Source organism: Haliaeetus albicilla, chromosome 19, assembly GCF_947461875.1.
Source record: "Haliaeetus albicilla chromosome 19, bHalAlb1.1, whole genome shotgun sequence".
NCBI classification, from domain to species: domain Eukaryota; kingdom Metazoa; phylum Chordata; class Aves; order Accipitriformes; family Accipitridae; genus Haliaeetus; species Haliaeetus albicilla.
Genome location: NC_091501.1, coordinates 24,894,608 through 24,911,913, shown reverse-complemented (window position 1 = coordinate 24,911,913; position 17,306 = coordinate 24,894,608). Strand labels below are relative to the sequence as shown.

At 46.6% G+C, this 17,306-nt stretch overlaps 1 protein-coding gene across 4 annotated transcripts in view; it reads right to left on the bottom strand.

Moving 5' to 3' along the window:
• Nucleotides 1–17,306, bottom strand: part of LOC104323056 (potassium voltage-gated channel subfamily KQT member 1) — a 517,159-nt gene that overhangs the window by 21,074 nt on the left and 478,779 nt on the right. Inside the window, exon 17 of one of the 4 annotated variants that reach the window (XM_069806842.1) lies at nt 3,650–3,798. The exons of the other annotated variants lie outside the window; for them this stretch is intronic. Coding sequence (XP_069662943.1) covers nt 3,682–3,798 — 117 coding nt within the window. The 3' untranslated portion in view covers nt 3,650–3,681. Of the gene's footprint in view, nt 1–3,649; nt 3,799–17,306 lie in introns of those variants that run through there. 4 annotated transcript variants of the gene reach the window in all.

The window sequence follows — 17,306 nt, the reverse complement described above, 5'->3', positions numbered from 1 at the left end:
ACAGCAAGAAACAGTTCATGACTTGAGCTGAGATTGCTCAGCACCTGGAAGGGTCTGAGCATACGTGGGGTGTGACAGCATAAATCAGTGCATATACTGGCTATAGCTACAGGAACTGTGGATGCAGAGCATCAGAAGAGATTGCAGGGAGAATGAATTTGACTGGATTAGTCTTTTTTCTCCTTCCCAAGCTAGAGAATTAATTGCATAATACATTCTGTAGCTAAAGAGATGTCCGTGGGCATTTAAAACACTGACTGAGAATAGGAGACTGAGTAAAGCAGATTTTCCAAATTTAGAATCTCAACGGTGGACTTTTTACATTTCTTTTGTGCTTGAAAAATAACAGAGAATTTTGAAAAATCAGCATGGCTACATCCCCAGGGGAGACTCAAATAAAGCATTAATTAAAGAAAGGGAGGTGTCTTATTTGAACTCTGCTGAGCTAGATGGATTACCTATGAAAGCTGGCATTGACAGGACAGCTGTACGAAGAAGCCTGTGGCAGAAGTACCGGTGTCTTATACAAACAACAGAAGACAGGGCGGGAGACGCAAAGCCATAATTGCCAGATAGATTTCTTCCTCATGAGGCATATGCTAAGTCAGCAGAAACCTGCTTCAGTTTTCTGTTGCAAGGCACTGCACTGTTAATTAAGGAAAAAAAAGTCGGTTACACCTCCTATCACTCTTACAGCTCTTTAGCCTTATACTGCAGGGAATACTGCTGGGGAGAAGAATATTATAGATCTTGCTTGGAGAAACAATCATTTTTCTCTTGCATGTCTCTTCTTTTTCATATATCATTGCAGAGAAAAAGCACAGCAATAAAAAGGGACATGTATTAACATGAACATTGAGGTGTAGGAATATGAGAATGGCCTGGTGAGATTTCACTGTCCCAGCATTTAGTAAAATAATTTAAACTGGTGCTGCAGTTTAATTAAGCTTTTGGGTTACTGGCTTTTTTGAGGTTCTACAGGTAGAACTGAGAAGCCATGGAGGTCTTTACGCAACTTTCTGCCATGGGGGAAAACAGATCTTTTTCAGGTCAACAAGCTAAAATTCATTAATAAAATAGGTACCTGTTGGGACTACCGAAGACCCCCAGATTTAATTGCTTTGCTTCACATCTACTTGCTCTTTTAATATTTTTACTTAGCATGAACTACGACTTCGATCTTCTAACTCAGTATAATCTATAATATGTCTAAGCCTTATTTAAAAATGCCTGGGTTATTTGTTGTTCTGCAGTGTCTCTCATCCCTTCAGAGCAAGCTTGTTTAACTCCATATGGAACTAGTTATCAGTGAGAAGGAAAATAAGATATCTATCTTTTTGCTAATTAATACTTCAGAAAGCTTTCACTTTCATGTTTTAAAGCATATTAAAAATCCCAGCTGTGACTGGGTGCTTGTCTTTCTGCACCAGTGTAGTGTAAACCAAAAATGACCATCACCATGAATCCATGACATTGAGGCTCTGGTTTTGGCCGCTTGACTGCTGTGCTTGGCTTCCTTCGCTGCGTGCCCAGCCCTGAAACCAGGATGAAAGAGCGTGCTTAAGCCCTGCTGCTGCTGAAAGGCACGGCCCTGCCGCCCCAGCTGCACCCCCCTGCCCTCCCCGTGGTGTACAGGTCCACGGTCCAGCCGTGGCTGGACTTAGGAGCAAGCCCAGGAGAGCCGTGCAGCACAGCAAAGACTACTCATCCAGGAGAGCTGCCTCCAGCCTGGATCCCAGGGCCATGGATGCTTCCTCCTCTGTGCTTAAATGACTCTTTTACTGCTGAGAGGTTACGCAAGAACAGAGGGAAAAAGCAAAAGCTGTACGTGAACCGCGGTCACGTACCGTGCTCCAGCTGAGGCACTATGCACCCCATCAAAAAAGCTGGGGTTCTTCGCCCTGCTTTCCCTTACCTCTAGTATAGTCAGCTGAAATGCCCATGGTAAGGCACACAACCACTTTTTCCTAGGAATCTGAGCTAAGGTTTTAATTACTGTTAATAAGAAAGTGGATTTTCTATCCTGCAAAAAGAGTCAAAAAAACCCACCCTCCAGACCCCCAGACCATGCCAAGCCTGGGTAAAAGCAAATGATTTCTTTGCCATGAAATCTAAATTTTTCCCTTTCATATTTGCTAATAATTTGCAGAAGGCAAAAATCACGGTGAAATGCATGCCCCCCCAACTTTTCATTTGGAAAACACTGAAATACCCCTATTCATATCTTCACTTGTTTTTACTTATTGTTCCTAAAAAGTTCATCAAAATCACTATGATTTTCTGTAACACAGCAGATCCTACAAATTTTGCCAGGGAAGATGCGTTTCGGTGTGAAGGCTCCTGCCAGCTCTAGTTCAAACACTTGTGACTTAGCATATCCCAAAAGTGTACGTGGTCTCGCACGGCCAGACAGCGCGACAGCCCCAGGAGCCAGCCTCGCTTGCACAGCCTGTGGAAAGACCTGCAAGCCAGGAGCTAGGAGGTCTCTGCTCCCCTGAGATGTTGGATGCTCTGGTAGGGGCACCAGGCCATAGCTAGCACTGTGCCGAGCCCTATAACGGGCCAGGTTCATTTTGGTACTCCCCTCCTCTCCTGTCGATGGCGGAGATGTCCGCACCTCCTCTCTCCTGCCCAGCTTCGCGCTAGCTGCCTGCTGCTCTTTATCACGGGCGAGGAGTGGAAGCGGCTGGATTCAAAAGACGTTTGTACGAAGCCTTTATTGGCAGGCAGCTATTTAAAAAGCTGTCCTATACGCTGCTAGCCTGAGGCGGAGCCCCACGTACATCCCCTGGATGCAGGGCTTCCCCCAGCCTGGGGAGGATGTTACTCTCCTCGCCTCTCTGATTTTGGCCCTGGCGCGTGGTGTTGCCGCACTTGACCGCCCTCGGGCCTTTTGGCCGCATAAGCATCATCACTTTTTGGGGGCTGGAGCCCTTCACCTCTAGCTCTAACGAGGGAGGAAGAGGTGAGCAGCAGCCGTGTGCGCAAGGGGGTAGCAGTGAAGGCTTTGCACGCCCGTGCTGCCAGCCAAAACGCCGTGCCTCCCCGCAACCTCCTGCTCATCGGTTCCCTCCCGACGGCCTCCCACGGGCACTCGGGCGAGGAAGGCGAGGGATTACTCAGCTGAAGGCGGTTGCGGTGCTATACCCCGGGACGGAGCAAATGCCTCCGTCCAGGATTTCGGACACGGGTCTGTTTACCTGCAGCAGTTGGGCACCGCCAGCGAATGCGGCGATCTGAAATTTGGTTTTAAAGCCAGCCATGGTGGTCATAAGTGGATCTGCACGGGCAGCCGGGGAAGATTAAATCCTCTTGTTAGCCACAGGGCAGTGTGGTGTGGCAATTAGTATGTTAAGCAGAGCTGAGAGAGACTTTTGTAATGAAACCGAAAACTTGGCCGGCCCCCAAATTCTGCAAAGGTTCAAGAACCTTTCAGTAAACCTGGATTGAGCCTTGGCAGATTTATAATTTCAAGGAGGAACCGTTAAAAACACCCTGGTTTGTGCAGGATTTTGAGCCCAGACCTGGCCACACTTGGCACTTTGGGAGTTTTGCTTTGGGTTTTTTGCATACAAATCCAAAACACAATGTAGACTCAGCAGGGAGGAACCGATGCAAACCAAAACTGCTGAGTTTTGCACAGCTCTAATTATAATCTCTTCACAGTCCTGGTTTTATTTATTATTGTTTGTACTGTGGTAGCAGCGCGGGGCTCCAACCAGCTTCGGGGCCACGCTGTGGTAGGTGTTGTAAAGGCAGAAGAAGGAGGCAGGATCCCCGGCCTGAAGAGTTTATAAACTAAATAAACAAAAAAGATAAAGAATGAGGGAAAGACATAAAACACGTAAGCAAAGTGATTAGGGGGTGTTGGCAAGACAACCGCCTTTCTTAGCGTCTCTCTCACCCACACATAAAATCTCTGTCTATTTACCTTGTAAACTCTTTGGGGTCAGGGCTGCATCTTCCAAAATGCGGAGGGAGATGGGATGTGAGAAATGTTGAAAGAAACGAAGGTGCTGGGGGGGCAGCAGCAGGATCGGCAGCCCACAGGGCGGCCCCGCCAGATTTCGGCAGCGAGGGCGGGAGCGGGAGGCAGGCGATGGGGAGAGCGGCGAGGGGGACGGACGAGACAGACGGCACTCCCTAGCTTGGGTCAGGTCAGAAAACCCATCGTATGCACTATGACAACCTGGGACAAGTCACCGGACCGCTCCGTGCTGCAGTTTCCTCTAGGGTTGAGCAAGGCTAAAAATATTTCCCTATATGGCATAATTCCTCCTCGATGTAAACTGCTTTGAGATACTCAGGTGAAAGGTGCTAGAGGAATGCAAAGATTTATTTTTCATAAACCTCCTTACATATTCTTTTCACTGCCAAGTCAAGGCCTGAAGCCAGGAATTTTAGAGATGCATACATCTCTCTCACTATATATATATATATATATATATATATGAATATAAAAATATATTTATGAAAGAGGCCAAAGTATATTTTTTAGAAATGAAACCTTAAGTTAGATATCCTAAATCTATATATAGGAACTTAAATGAATGGCCAGATTTAAACCAGGACACTTTTATAAAACTGGGTTCAGGAGTCTAGCTATAAGTTCTTACTTGAAAATGTTTAGCCACAAGCTAGCTGGAAATTTCATATCTTAAAAGAAGTTCTTAATGTCTGTTGTTTTTTTTTTTCTTCTAGGATTTAGGTGAAGGTTTGGGCCAGTTATTTTATCCCAATTATTCACCATTCTGCAACTATTAATTAAAACAAACAGCTCTCTGAAGCTATTTCTCACAACGGGGAAGATTTATATCTTGAAACTGAAGCCTGTTTTCTCACTGCATCTATTTTCTACACTGCATAAACATCCAAGTTTGTTATTGCAGCAATCACCAGCGCGAGCTCTCAGAGCTCCTTGCCAGGCTTGTGATATTTATTGTTTGTTAAGCCCCAGCTCCTGGAGTGAAGTGATTAGATGAGAACCTCGCCTTGCAGTTCAAAAAAATGATGCAACTTTGCGCTGGACCACAGGGTCGGTGAGAGAAACGGCAAAACACGAGCAGAATGTATAGTCAAGGGTCCAAACATCAGAAAGGCGGGCAAAAAGGAAAACCCCACATGTATTATTATTTTTAAAGCCTAAGGACTCTGAAGCCAACCTCCCCCTTATAATTTGGAAGGGGGGGCTGACTCATGGTTTCTGACTGCCAAGGCATGACCATGGCGGGGGTTACTCATCGCCTTAGAGCTGCCCAGAGGTTTCTCACCGAGGGGCTGCTCACCCCTCTGCTGAGCTGCACGTGTTTGTTATCGCGGGGTGTTGGGCTCCTGCCACTTTTTTTCTTTCTTTTTCCTTTTAAAACAACTTTACTGAGGCATTAATTTATGAAAATATCCTGCACAAGGAACTACACGGACTTGGCAAAGAGAGACAACAGGTCAGTTCCTGGCCCTTCCAAATCTGACAGGATGCCTTTAGCTTTCAAAAAAAGAAGAAAAACAGAACTATTAAAAAGTCTCAGCTGCCAAATAGTCAGTAAGTCTATAACAATGTAAAGCAAATGTAAACATTATATGATGAAACGCATTTTTTTAAAAAGCCTTCTTTTCTCAGCAGTTAGATGGGCTTTATATACAATGGGAAGATTCATTCCTGAAGGTAGCTCCAGCATATGAAACAAACCCCTACGTATCACATTCTAAAATATCTATTTTAATAGAACAGCAACTGAGGCATCGCCTTTACCTTGGGAAAAGCTCATTCAGCCTCCTGATTTATGAAGGCTGTACTTCTCACTGCTCCGCTCCCCGCCTCGCTGTGCCCACAAACCCTCTGGGGAGAGGAGAAAAATATGTCTGCAGTGAAGGAACCTAGCTATTACCAGTGTAACTAAAGGAGATTAATAACGGAAAACCCATGTGAAGAGCACAACACAAACACAAGCAGGAGAAAAATGAGACCATTTGTGTGTGGAAAAATAGCTATACAAGGTCACGGTTTAAGACATGCAAAGGTCTGGCGTGCGTTGTTCGCCAGGCTATGGATGGGAGCTGGGGACGCAAGCGGGGATCCACAGCCAGCTCTGGCCAGACCCGGTGCCCACTCGTGCCCACAGGCATGGGAGAGAGCATGGAGAGCTCTGCTTTCTCACTGCTACAGCCCTGAGGAAAGGTCCTGTTGACAGCAAGCCAGGGTCATGCCGTGGTGTTTTGGGTGCTTGGGAGGATGGGAAGAGGATAGCAAAGCTTTACACAAGACCTCATGACAGTAGTCGCAGGTGAATTGCGCTGCTCACATTTTTCTCCACAAAGAAAGCAGAGGAAAGAAAAAAATCCCCCTTGACTCTCCCGCTCCCCTTCAATAGGTCCCTGCTGCAGAAAGCGCACTTGCCAGATGCCCGCAATAGGCCTGCAAAGCAGCATAATATTCAGCTCATTGCTGCTGGAAGTTGGCCACTGTGGATGCTACCTGTAGCATGTGGCAATAAACTTCGTACCCAAAAGGCAGAGTGGATCCCAGAAGAGGCAGTAGGGAGGAACACGGTCTTTTCAGCTGCCTGAATGTACTGTCTGTAGCCGTGCTGCAATTTGTGTGGTTTACATTTATTCATTTACGTGGGTACAATTCACATCTCTCTTTAGGGCGCAGTTAAATCTGACTTCTAGTTCAAGGTGTGACTTCAGGAATCAGGACAGTTATAGACCAGCAACAGATGCAGACAGTTACAGCTTAGAGGAGAGAAAAATCTCCTCTTGCATGAGTGAATAAATGCCAGAACACCCTGATATCCCATTATTTACCAGAGAACCTTGCATTATGGATGTTTGTGGATCTCTCCTGGGGCTAGGGTTAGGCACGCAATAATGAACCGGTATTGTCCTTTCTGTTTCACACATACTTTGTGAGCTGGTGGAAGACAAATGTTGGACACACTAGTGCTGTCAGCTGCTCCAGTACACTTCAGGAACATCATTCTTTCTATTCCTGCTGTTAATTCAGCAACAGGCCCTGCCAATAAACCATAGCAATAGCTGCCTCACAGATCATCATCGCTACACAAGAGGAGGCAGCTTGCCAACACCAGACAACTTACCCACCAACCACGGACGCTCCGGGATAGCCAAATCCTCATGGGCAATGCCAGCCTCTCCTGAACTGACATCCCAGCGGAATGTCCTGGGGCTGAAGGGTTAAGGCATGCTTCCCGGACTTCTGAAGCCACAGCTGATCAACCCAAGGGTGCAGGCTGATACAGTCCTACTGTTTTGTGCGTGCTGCTCTGGTCCAGAACGAGTCAGCACTGGGGTGTCCACAGCTGGTAAGACCTATGTCAAGTGTCTTTGCTCTGCCACGTCTCAGCCTGCGTGAGCTGCTAGGCAAGGCTCACCATTGTCTTCTCAAGGCTACAAGGTAAGGCTGAAGTGGCCTCCAGCCAAATCGTCACATACCCAGCGCTCACGTCCAGAGAGATGTATGAAGGTAAACAGCTTGAACAACTGGGTACTTGCTGGAAGGAAGGACACGTCAAACCAGAGCTTTCTGTTTTATTACTCTTTTGCAGACAGATCAAGGGAAAAAGGCAAGCATCCCACAATAACTTGGAAAATACCTCAGTACAATGCTCAAGGCTGTGGGATGTGCCCTCACAGAAAAGCCCATCACCTAATGCAGTCCTGTTGTTGGCACAACCGTGCAATTAAACTTAAGCACCACTTAAGACTTTGGAGGCTTAAACTCAAGAATGCCATGCCCAGACAAATTCTGCTGTAAAGACAAAGTGACTTAGGCAGATTTGTAGATTAAAATGGAAATGCCCTTGCTGTACTGATTACTTATGCCATTTTATTTTGTCCTTCGCTTTTGAAGAGAACTGTTGTGCGAGGAAACAGAGCTTCAGTTTTCTTGTCGAAACTCCTGACGCCAGTGATCCCCCACTTACATGCAAAGCAAAGCTATGTGTAAGTCATAGGGTCAATTTGTTTACCTTGCCTGTGGCAAGAGCTGGGTTCATCAGGTTAATTTCAGTAGTTGCTAAAAGGTCTTGAAATTTTTTCTAGTGTCATATGGCTTTTGCCTTTTTTTTCAAAGCAGGGGGTAACCATGGACTGTTCAAAACTTAATGAAGTAAACAACATTTTTCTGCATCAAGCTCATCCTGCAGATTAATTCATTTGCATTTCTAGCCCTTTCAAGTGAAGGAAAGTCATACAGATGTGAGCAGTCACTTAAGGATTTTAAGGGTTATGGTTCGCATCATCCAAAATTAATTCCAGGACTACTCGTTCACAGAAAAGGGAAAAATGAAGGTGGACATGCTGGCGTGTTGGGAAAAATGGGGGATTTTTAATTAAAAAAATTATTTTACAGCTGCTATTATTTATTTAAGTTCAAAGCCTCTGGGCACATCCACACTGATCTGTTGTGAATTGCTTCTTTGTTGCTGGTTCTAGCAAAGTTGATTTCATATTGCTGATTCATCTAATAGGTTTGGACTGCTCTTGTTATCCTTTCAGATAACGGACCATTGAGCCTGCAAGCAAGTTTGCTGTCTGCTACCATCAGCTGACTTACTTACTTCAGATTTCAAAAATTGAGTAGTTCTTGTTTTGGGGGGTTGTGCGTATAGGAAAAGTGAGAACTTCATGAAAATCAGAGCAGCAAAATACTCGTTTGGTCAACAACCGGGACGTCTTAAATGTTGCTAATGAGAACTACTCCTGTACACAGGAACGAGTTAATCCTGAGATAACTCTCTCAATAATTTGCCATTAACCGTGGCTATTGATTCTGCTGCCTGGCCTTAGGTGAAATTACTATGTAAAAAAACCACAGTGGCAATAGCAACAAAGTACAGTGTTTTCTGGCAGACTCTGCAAGCCCCTTCAATGCAGGAAGCAATAGATTATAAACAAGTTTTATTTTAATCCCTGCAGGACATATTGTGAGAGTCCAAGAACAAGACCTATTTTTCTCAAAGCCCTCCGGAGAAAAAAGTTCTTGAGATCCCAATACAATATCAAAGAGATCAGCCAGTAAAGAAAAACTATCTGTTCCTGGCAAGACATCAAAACATTTCCCACAAGTTTATAGTTGTCCAACTGATCATCAAAGAAAAGAGTTTTGGTTGGGTTTGGGACTTCTTAGTGCCAAGAGGTGTTATTGATTCTGAGACGCCTGGTATTTTCAAGTATGCCAGCCAAAGGACTGCTGAGGGAACATAAATGGTCCTTACTATGTGAAATGTGTTATCTCTGGGCTATTTTATACATAAACTGATCTTTCTGTGAGCAAAAGGCTTAGCGGCATGCCCAGTGCAGGCAGCTATTACGCACACAGAAGCTTCTATTTGAACATCCCACCATGCACACAAAAAGTGAGCATAAATATATTTCCTGTGGAAAAAACTAATGTCTAATTCTTAAAAGTACACGAGTCCATTAATTTCTACTGTGCTCACCATGAACACATCACAAGGGTTTATTTTCCTTTTTTTTAGGTAGGGAAATATCTTCCGCTGAAGCAATGAGAGGTTCAGCGGCAGAGATAATTTGTGGCTTAGCTGTGAAGGGATCCAGAAGGCAGCATTATAATCTCTGATTTGTAATACTGTAAAGCAGAGGAACTCAAGCCATGGGACACGGTATTCTTGTGCCATACACAAATGCAGAAAAAAAAGCCCTGTGCTGTATGACTGAAGCCTCCACGACATTACCTGCGTCACTGGATGAACGTAAGTTTCTAGCTCTCCCAGTAAGCACCCTGAGTAGAAATGCATAGTTTACCAAAAACGCAGCGCTTTTGCTGATTTAGCTTCTGCCAAGTCGATGAGGAAAACAGTGCTGAAGCTGCGTTTATGCCCGTATCAGTGGAGCTAACCAGAGCTTATGGCTGCAGCAGTTCTGGGAAGCGCGGACCTAAGGAATCCAGCTTTCCTATGGCACTGAAGGCTGGATACATGGGTTCTCGTTCTCTCTCTCGTCTTCTCTCCGTTCCCAGCTCCTGCCCTGCTTGCTCTGCTGTCCCCAGGCCAACGACAAAGGGCTGATTGAGCAGCAGTGGCCAAGGGACAGCTGTGGGGGAGCAATCTACCTTTCACCCCGCGGCAAGGGACGAATGCAAACGCCCCGCGGGTTTGCTCGCAGCCGTCCTGTGGGCAGGGCTGGGACCTGGCCTTTCAAACTGAGGAAGGATTCAAAGAAAGGGAGCCAAAAGCTGGAAGGAGTCTTCTGGCTCTAAATTAAACCTTCATTTGGAAGGTCAGCTGCAAATGCTTCAGATCTCCTAGACAGTCATGAGGTCAAGCTGTGGCTGGGAAACCATCAGCCATGGCCAGGGCTGCTCAGGAGAGCTGGAGGGGGCTCTCTGCCGAAGAGTGCTCCTGCCCGGGAGAAAGACAGTGTCTCTGGGAGGACAAGCGCAAGTATTTTGGCAAATCTTCCTCGCTGTCAGCTTAGGCTTTAACTCAGATGACGCTGTAAGGCCATTTCCCTCTTCACACACAGCCTTGCCATGCAAGCTGAGACGATTTATGGTCTGTATTTGCCCTTCGCGCAGGCTAGCAGTGTGTCGACTTCTCTGAGATGACCAAACCAGTCGCCTGAATGCTGATAATCCCCCAGCCAGAAAGGCTGCAGGTCCTTCCCACTACCTCTCCCTCTCCCCGCCGCTTCTCTCCGACCCTCCCACAAGACATCAGGGGAGCACGTTGGTTCCCAGCAGCACAAAACAAATGCAGTCTTGGGAATAGGCAGCTGTTAATGAAACACCGTACGGAGGCTGATGGTTGCACATGACTTTGCAGAGCTGCTGGAATAACCGTAACACCTGGGCAGCAAACTCATTGCCACTGCAGGGTGCCCGTTGCCCTCCTGTCTGTTCCCCATAGACCTTAGTCCTGGTACTCATCCCTCCTGAGCTGGCACTGCTGATGCTAGATGATCCTTTGGACTTCTGCACCGCTGTAGCTGGGCATGAGCAAGCCCCAGTGCAGCCGCACGGTGGCCCAGCCACCCAGAAGGATCCGTCCCCACAACTGGTTTGTACGCGCTGGGCTTCTGAGCCGCCACCTGGCATGACCTACCTGACGTATGTCCCAGACAAAATAGTGGCGGTCCCAACATTCAAAACCTGTAACTTAAAGGTCATGCTCCTACCGAAATGATGTCCTTAGCAAGGCTGCAGCCCATCTCGCATCAGAAGAGAGGAGATTTCCGAAAAGCTCAGCTCTGACAATAGGCAACGCTTACTTGAAGTGTTGCCAAAAATCGGACGAGTTATTATTTTTGCAAAGCTCCTTCGCCTTAGCTGCCCTGTTGTCCTCTTAAATGCAAATGTTTCTGTCATCTGTCACAAAGAGTGCTGCCATTTTGCTGCAGCGGTAGGAAGCCCAGGCTGTTGAGATAGGAGCTGGAGTTTGGCAGGAGATCTGTGTGAGTAGGGAGTGAAAAAAAAATGCCGAGGTGGAAACACGCCAGCGGGAAAATTACACTGTACTGAGAAAGCGGCGGTGCAGAATTTATGAAAGCAAGGGGGCAAGCCCTTTTCAAATGTCCACCCTTATGAGAGTAAGGTAAAGGCAGATGATTTGCTGGAAGCTAGCTTGCTTGGTGTGAAAGCCAGTTGACGGTGGTCGCTGCTGTTAGGCATGGCAGCGAGTTTCGTAAATGGCATGAAGCAAATTCCAGCTTCCAGAGCAGAGCACGTAGCTTTGCAGATTGCTGTGAATGCTGACCCTCAAAACTGATTTTAACTCTGTTTTATCCTCAGTGAGTCAACCTGCATTCCTCGTGACCAAATTCCTGGGAAATCAACACCACGGAGAAATTCGGCCAGTGATTTTCACAAAACCATTTCCTATGCAAATAATGTCTTTGCAAGGGACTTAATGACATTTTATTTTGCTGCACAGTTTTTTTCACGTATGCTAGTCATTTGAAAAGGTAAATTACCTGGCTCTGGATATGCAATGCTAAAATAATAGAAGGGTTGAAAAATTTTTCTGTAAATGGTTTTGACTGAATTATACTGCTTACTGATTTGTTTTTAGTGATGTAAAAGATATTCAGAATTTTCTGCTTTCCTTTTAAAAACAAAGTGCAGTTAACACCCTAAATTTCCAGCCTTCGATTTTTTTAAAGCCTTTTACTGAAAATGTGTTTATTTTAACCGAACACTTTTCTAAGGAATTAAAAAGTTACTTTCAAGTTTTTATTAAAAAGGAAGAAAATTGATAGAAAATTGATAAAAATAAGGGATCCCTCCCCACTCCACTGCGCCATTCATAATTGCCATTTGTTTTTGATCAGTTCAGCAACAACGGCAAATAAAAGCCTGAATCCCAAGCATCTGTGACTTAAACCAACAACATGGCATGACAAAGTGTGCAATTACACTAGATTTGCGCACTTTTTAAAGAGGCAAAACCTCTTGGCCATTTGCCATGTCTCTTATAAGGTAGGAGAGGGGTCCGGGGACACCTTGGGGTGACTGCTGGGGGGACTGCCCAACCTCCCACCCACCTCCATCCGGGCGCAGGCTCAAGTTACTTGCCCTGCCTTTCTGCTTGTGCTTTTAATACTTATGGCACCTATATATATATATAGGGAGAGAGTTTTCTCATTTGCCTGGTTTAACAATGCAACCAGCTACAGTTTGCACACTTTTGTTCACGATTTAAAATGACATTTTTATTTGCCCACCAAAATTTGGAATGTGGCTTAATCCTTCCCCACTCCAGACCAGCGTTCTCTGCAACAGGAATAATGTTTAGGATTCAATTCATACTCCACCAGGCGAATATAATCAAAGTCACTGCAGGCTCTGATACTGGGGGGGGGGGAACAAAAAACCAAAGGGAAAAACCCCCAAACAAGTCACTCCCCCCCGCTCCCAGCCCTTTCCTGGGACAGAACAGAGCGTTTTGTACTCCGTTCAGCTGATTTGGCTGCAGCGCTGGTGGTGGTTCTGAGCGCAGGTACAGCGACCTGCTGCTGCTGCTAGACAATCTGGGGGAGCCCCCGTGATTTTGGGGATGAAACTCCCCTGGGAAGAGCAGATGGACGCCTTTGCCTGGCTCAGCCCAGGGGGATGGCTCCTCTCTGCCCCTGACCCACTGTGGTGTTGCACGTCGGTGCATGCTGGAGGGTGTGTGTGTGTATTACTAGGGAAGTATTGAAAAAAAAAAAAGAAAAAAAAGGAAACATTTTCAGGGACTGCACAGAAAACGGCGCAAGAGTTGCTAGAGCAGTGTGCATACGCTCGAGAGGAATCCCTTTCAGTTCCTCTTTTCTTCAGCTTTATTTAAAAAGGGTTTGAAGGCTGGTTTAATTACGAAAACCAGCTCTCTAGACACCAAACAAAACGGCAGCCTAGCCTAAGTTGGCACCAGGACAGATGCATATTTTGCTCACTTCTCCATGCCAATCGGCTGTAGCTCATCCAGTATGTCAATCCAAGTTGGCTGTCTGAAATCCAAGTTTAGTGGCCTGAAAATATCCCAGTCCGGCTTTGTTTCATGTGGTAAACAGCTTGCTCAGTCTATTTCTTCAACGTTCAAAACAAAAATCAAAACCTCCCAAAACCCCGTTACTACATGTTATGGTAATAGCCTCTCTTTGCATTTCACCCCACTGCAGGATTTCCCTTTTTTTTCTCTGTATACACTGACCATGAAACGCTGGCAAAACACATCGCTTTTTTAAAGATAGGTGATTCTGCCGAGCACTGAGCATTGGTGAATGGGTTCAGAGTTAAGACTGAAACGACCAAGTCCTGCAGCAAAAATTTTGGGGGGGCGTTTAGCGCTTGCAGCTCTGCCAGCTCCTCCGAGCTGCCTGGCCATCTCCTAGATTCAGCTAAAACTGGTAGCAGCTACCTGCAGGAGTAGGCAGGTCTCGGGGACGGCAGCTTTGCAAAGCCTGTTCTGCTCGGGGCTTTCTAGAGCCCAGTGGCTTCTTGGGGTTCGGCTCCCCCCCTCCTCTTATAAGGTTTTGCAGGACAACGCACGTAAGGCAAGAATAGCAAGCAGTATCAGGGAGGGTTTATCGTGATTTACCATTGATGCAAATTCCCTCCCCTCCCTTTGCCCCCCTCTGCCATTTCAGTACAAATAAAGGGGCCCAGGCTCCCTAGTCAGCCAGCAGGATCGGGACTGCCAAAAGAAAACAAATCCAATGCGGGGAGGCTGCCCACAAAGCACGGCTTAGTCAGTATTGCGGAGATGAGAAAAAAACAAACAGCCTCCTGAATGCCAGTGATGGAATATGGTTTCCTTGATAATTAAATTCAAGCAAGGACTCATCTCTCCTGGTTTCCTACTGGCTATTTCCTCCCGAAGGAAATTGAACGTCTCTGAAAACCTGAAATTGGGTCTCCATTTGCCAGCTTTCTAAGCAGAAGCAACGGCTTTCCACAGGGTACAGCTAAACCCCATGGAGACGATTAACGAGGCAGTCATCTAGTTTCCACCTTTCCCTGATAGCTTTGCAATTGACCCAGTGGTTGCCGGTATATTTAAGGGTCAGTGGAGGAGAAAAAAAGAGATAGAATGTGAAGGGATGACATAAATATTTAGCTTGTGAAAAAGGAGGTTAACAATGTCAGGGAATCTGGAGAAATCCCTAGGAAATCAAGAAATATCCCCAGCTGTCACCTTTCTTCTCTCACCTTCCTAGTGAGAAGTTATATGGTGTTCAAACAAGGCAAGAGCATGCTGCCTTTTAATTATCATACTTATGTGCTTTACATGGGCACTTCACATAGTGGAAGTGCTATGCAAATATTAACTTTGACTCATCTGAACCTTTAGTTTAAAACAAAGAAACCTGGGAGGTGTGGGGAAGCAAATATTGGGAGAAGAGACTCAGTTCCAGCTATTTACCCCATCAGTGAGCCCGACTGCAGGAAAAGATACCGTCGACTGCAGAGGCGAATTCAACTGGGCTAACGACACTGCGAGATCATATACACTATACCGCCGCGTGCTTTTTGCCCCAGAGCAATCCCCTGCTTTATATTTGCACTTAGAGACCATAAGAACAGAAACGGAGTAACTGCAAGCAGCCTCTGTCCATCCTGGTCTGCAGTATCTGGGCTTTTCTGAATACACCTTTCACGTTCCAAACTGCAAGGCAGGGAAATGGTGTGGGTATTGCATCTACCTCAGGGCAGCGCCTCTGTGAAACTTGGCAGGTTCGGTTAAAAGCAAATCGCTAGCAACAGGCGAGGAGCCGTGCCCTGCCATGCCTGCGTGCGCTGGCTGGGACGGAAAGGCGTGGGATGCAGCATCGCTTGGGAATCCGCCGTCCCGTTCCCTGAAAACGGAGCGTTTCTGAGACTTCTGAGTTTCTGAAGAGAGGGCTGTGGGTAGCAGGAGGGGAAGGCAACTCAGGCGGCTCTGGGAGGCACCGTGCATGCACAGCCCAGGGGACCTGCCAACCCCGCCATCCAGCAGAGCCCGGGGCAGAGCGGGCAGGGTTAATCCTGACCACAGCACACACTTCCCCTTTCTCCTCCCCCAGCAAGAAAAAAAACCATATTTCCTGCAAGGGGATGATGACTTTGCAGCGCTTTTAGCAACTCTCACAGTGGCCAGGGGATTTTCTAGGTATCTGGGCTGGGAGACTTCGAAAGCATGTGTTTTTCCACCGAAAAGCACTCTCAGTATCATCTCGTGGATTTGCACGCAGTTTAAATTGCTCCAGTGAGGAACATGCGGATTCATCCGGCCTCTGTACTAACCAAATAAATAGGATAACGGCACTGAGGGTTAGGCTCCTAAAGGGCATCTGCCTATTTGCAGGCAGTTATCAGGAAATGCACATGACCACATATAGACACGGGGGTGGATTGAGAAAATGCCTGGTCTCTGGATGAGTCCGGTGGAGCTTTTATCTCTTGGGACAGATGATTCATGATCCGCTGCCTGCTGAAACTCACAGGCATTTTATTCCTTTGCTGCTTTCCAGTAAAAAAGAGCAGCAGCATCTGATAGTTGAGGAGGAAGAGGAGAGGAGAAGCAGAAGAGCAAAGAAAGCAGAAAAGAAGGATGGGCGTTACTTGCCGGTGAAATCTTAGCAGGGGGACTCGGTGTTATTTCCCTGGAACTGGAAATTCTCTGCTCCCACCTTCAGGGAGGGGAAGGTGAAGACTGAGGGAGCAGAGAGCAGCCCTGGGTGAGCAGGGGAGCTGCTGTGTCACTGCCTGGCAGCCCCACTGCCCTGGTAAGGTGTAAGAGCCTGGGTTTGGAGGGCCAGTCCTTGTCGCCCTTGGAGGGTGGCAATGGGAACATGTCTCCCGGAGGACCGTGGGACCTTCAGAGCTCAGAAATACAGACCCATCTCCGACACAGAAACCATTTGATACTGATCGGAAACAAAGGCAAAGCTAACTTGCTGCCCTGGATGCAGAAATACAGCTTTATTTAACAAGAGGCACAGACATCCAGAAGAGAGAGGGGCTTGCCAAACTGAGGCTTTTTCTTTCTCAGCAATACCTGGCAATTTTTTTTTGTCCGGATGCTGTCCATCCACAAAGGCTAACCCCCTTCTCTGCTCTCAACTTTCCTCCCAGGATTCAAATCTTAACACGTCTAAAAGTAACTTGGCTTCCCTCCTAGAAGGAGTGGGCGTATGGGAAAGGGGCTGCACAGCGGCAACACTTTGGTTCAGCATGGAGAACAAACCTGCGCACCTTTTCAAGCCCAAACATTGGGGTGATAGGCATTTGCCATTATAAAGGAGGGGGACTGTATCAAGATGGTGGGCAAGCTCAGCTGTCACCCATTGCAGGGGAGACAATGAAAACTCTGTATTGGGAGTGAATAAACAGTTTACTGTCACTGAAACCTCACTAGTCAGCTTGCAACCCAAAGATTAACAGATTTTCATGAAGGTCTCTGAAACCATGAGGCTTTTTAGTTTTATTTTTTTGCCCTTCCTGGCCAAAAACCAAAACAAGCCCCTCCTGGTTTTTGAGCACTCAAGCCACAGGGCTTTTAGACTTTTCTCTGCAATCATATGGACAAGGAAGGTCCTTCTTATTTCAAAAGAAAGCTGAGATTCTTGCACAACTGCTTCCGCCCAGCAGCTTATGCGCTAACCCCCAGCGCCAACCCCAGCTCCAGTCCACCAAGTACCTCGAGCCTTGCAATTAAGTCTGTTGGCAATATAATTGTGATGGTTGGCAACCTAGTGTCACTGAAGGAGCTTCCACTCCCGTAGCTGAAGGATTTGGGCTCCCTCTCTATTTCACATCTGCACCGATGTAGAGGGCATAGAGTTCCTTCTTCGTATAATAATGTCTT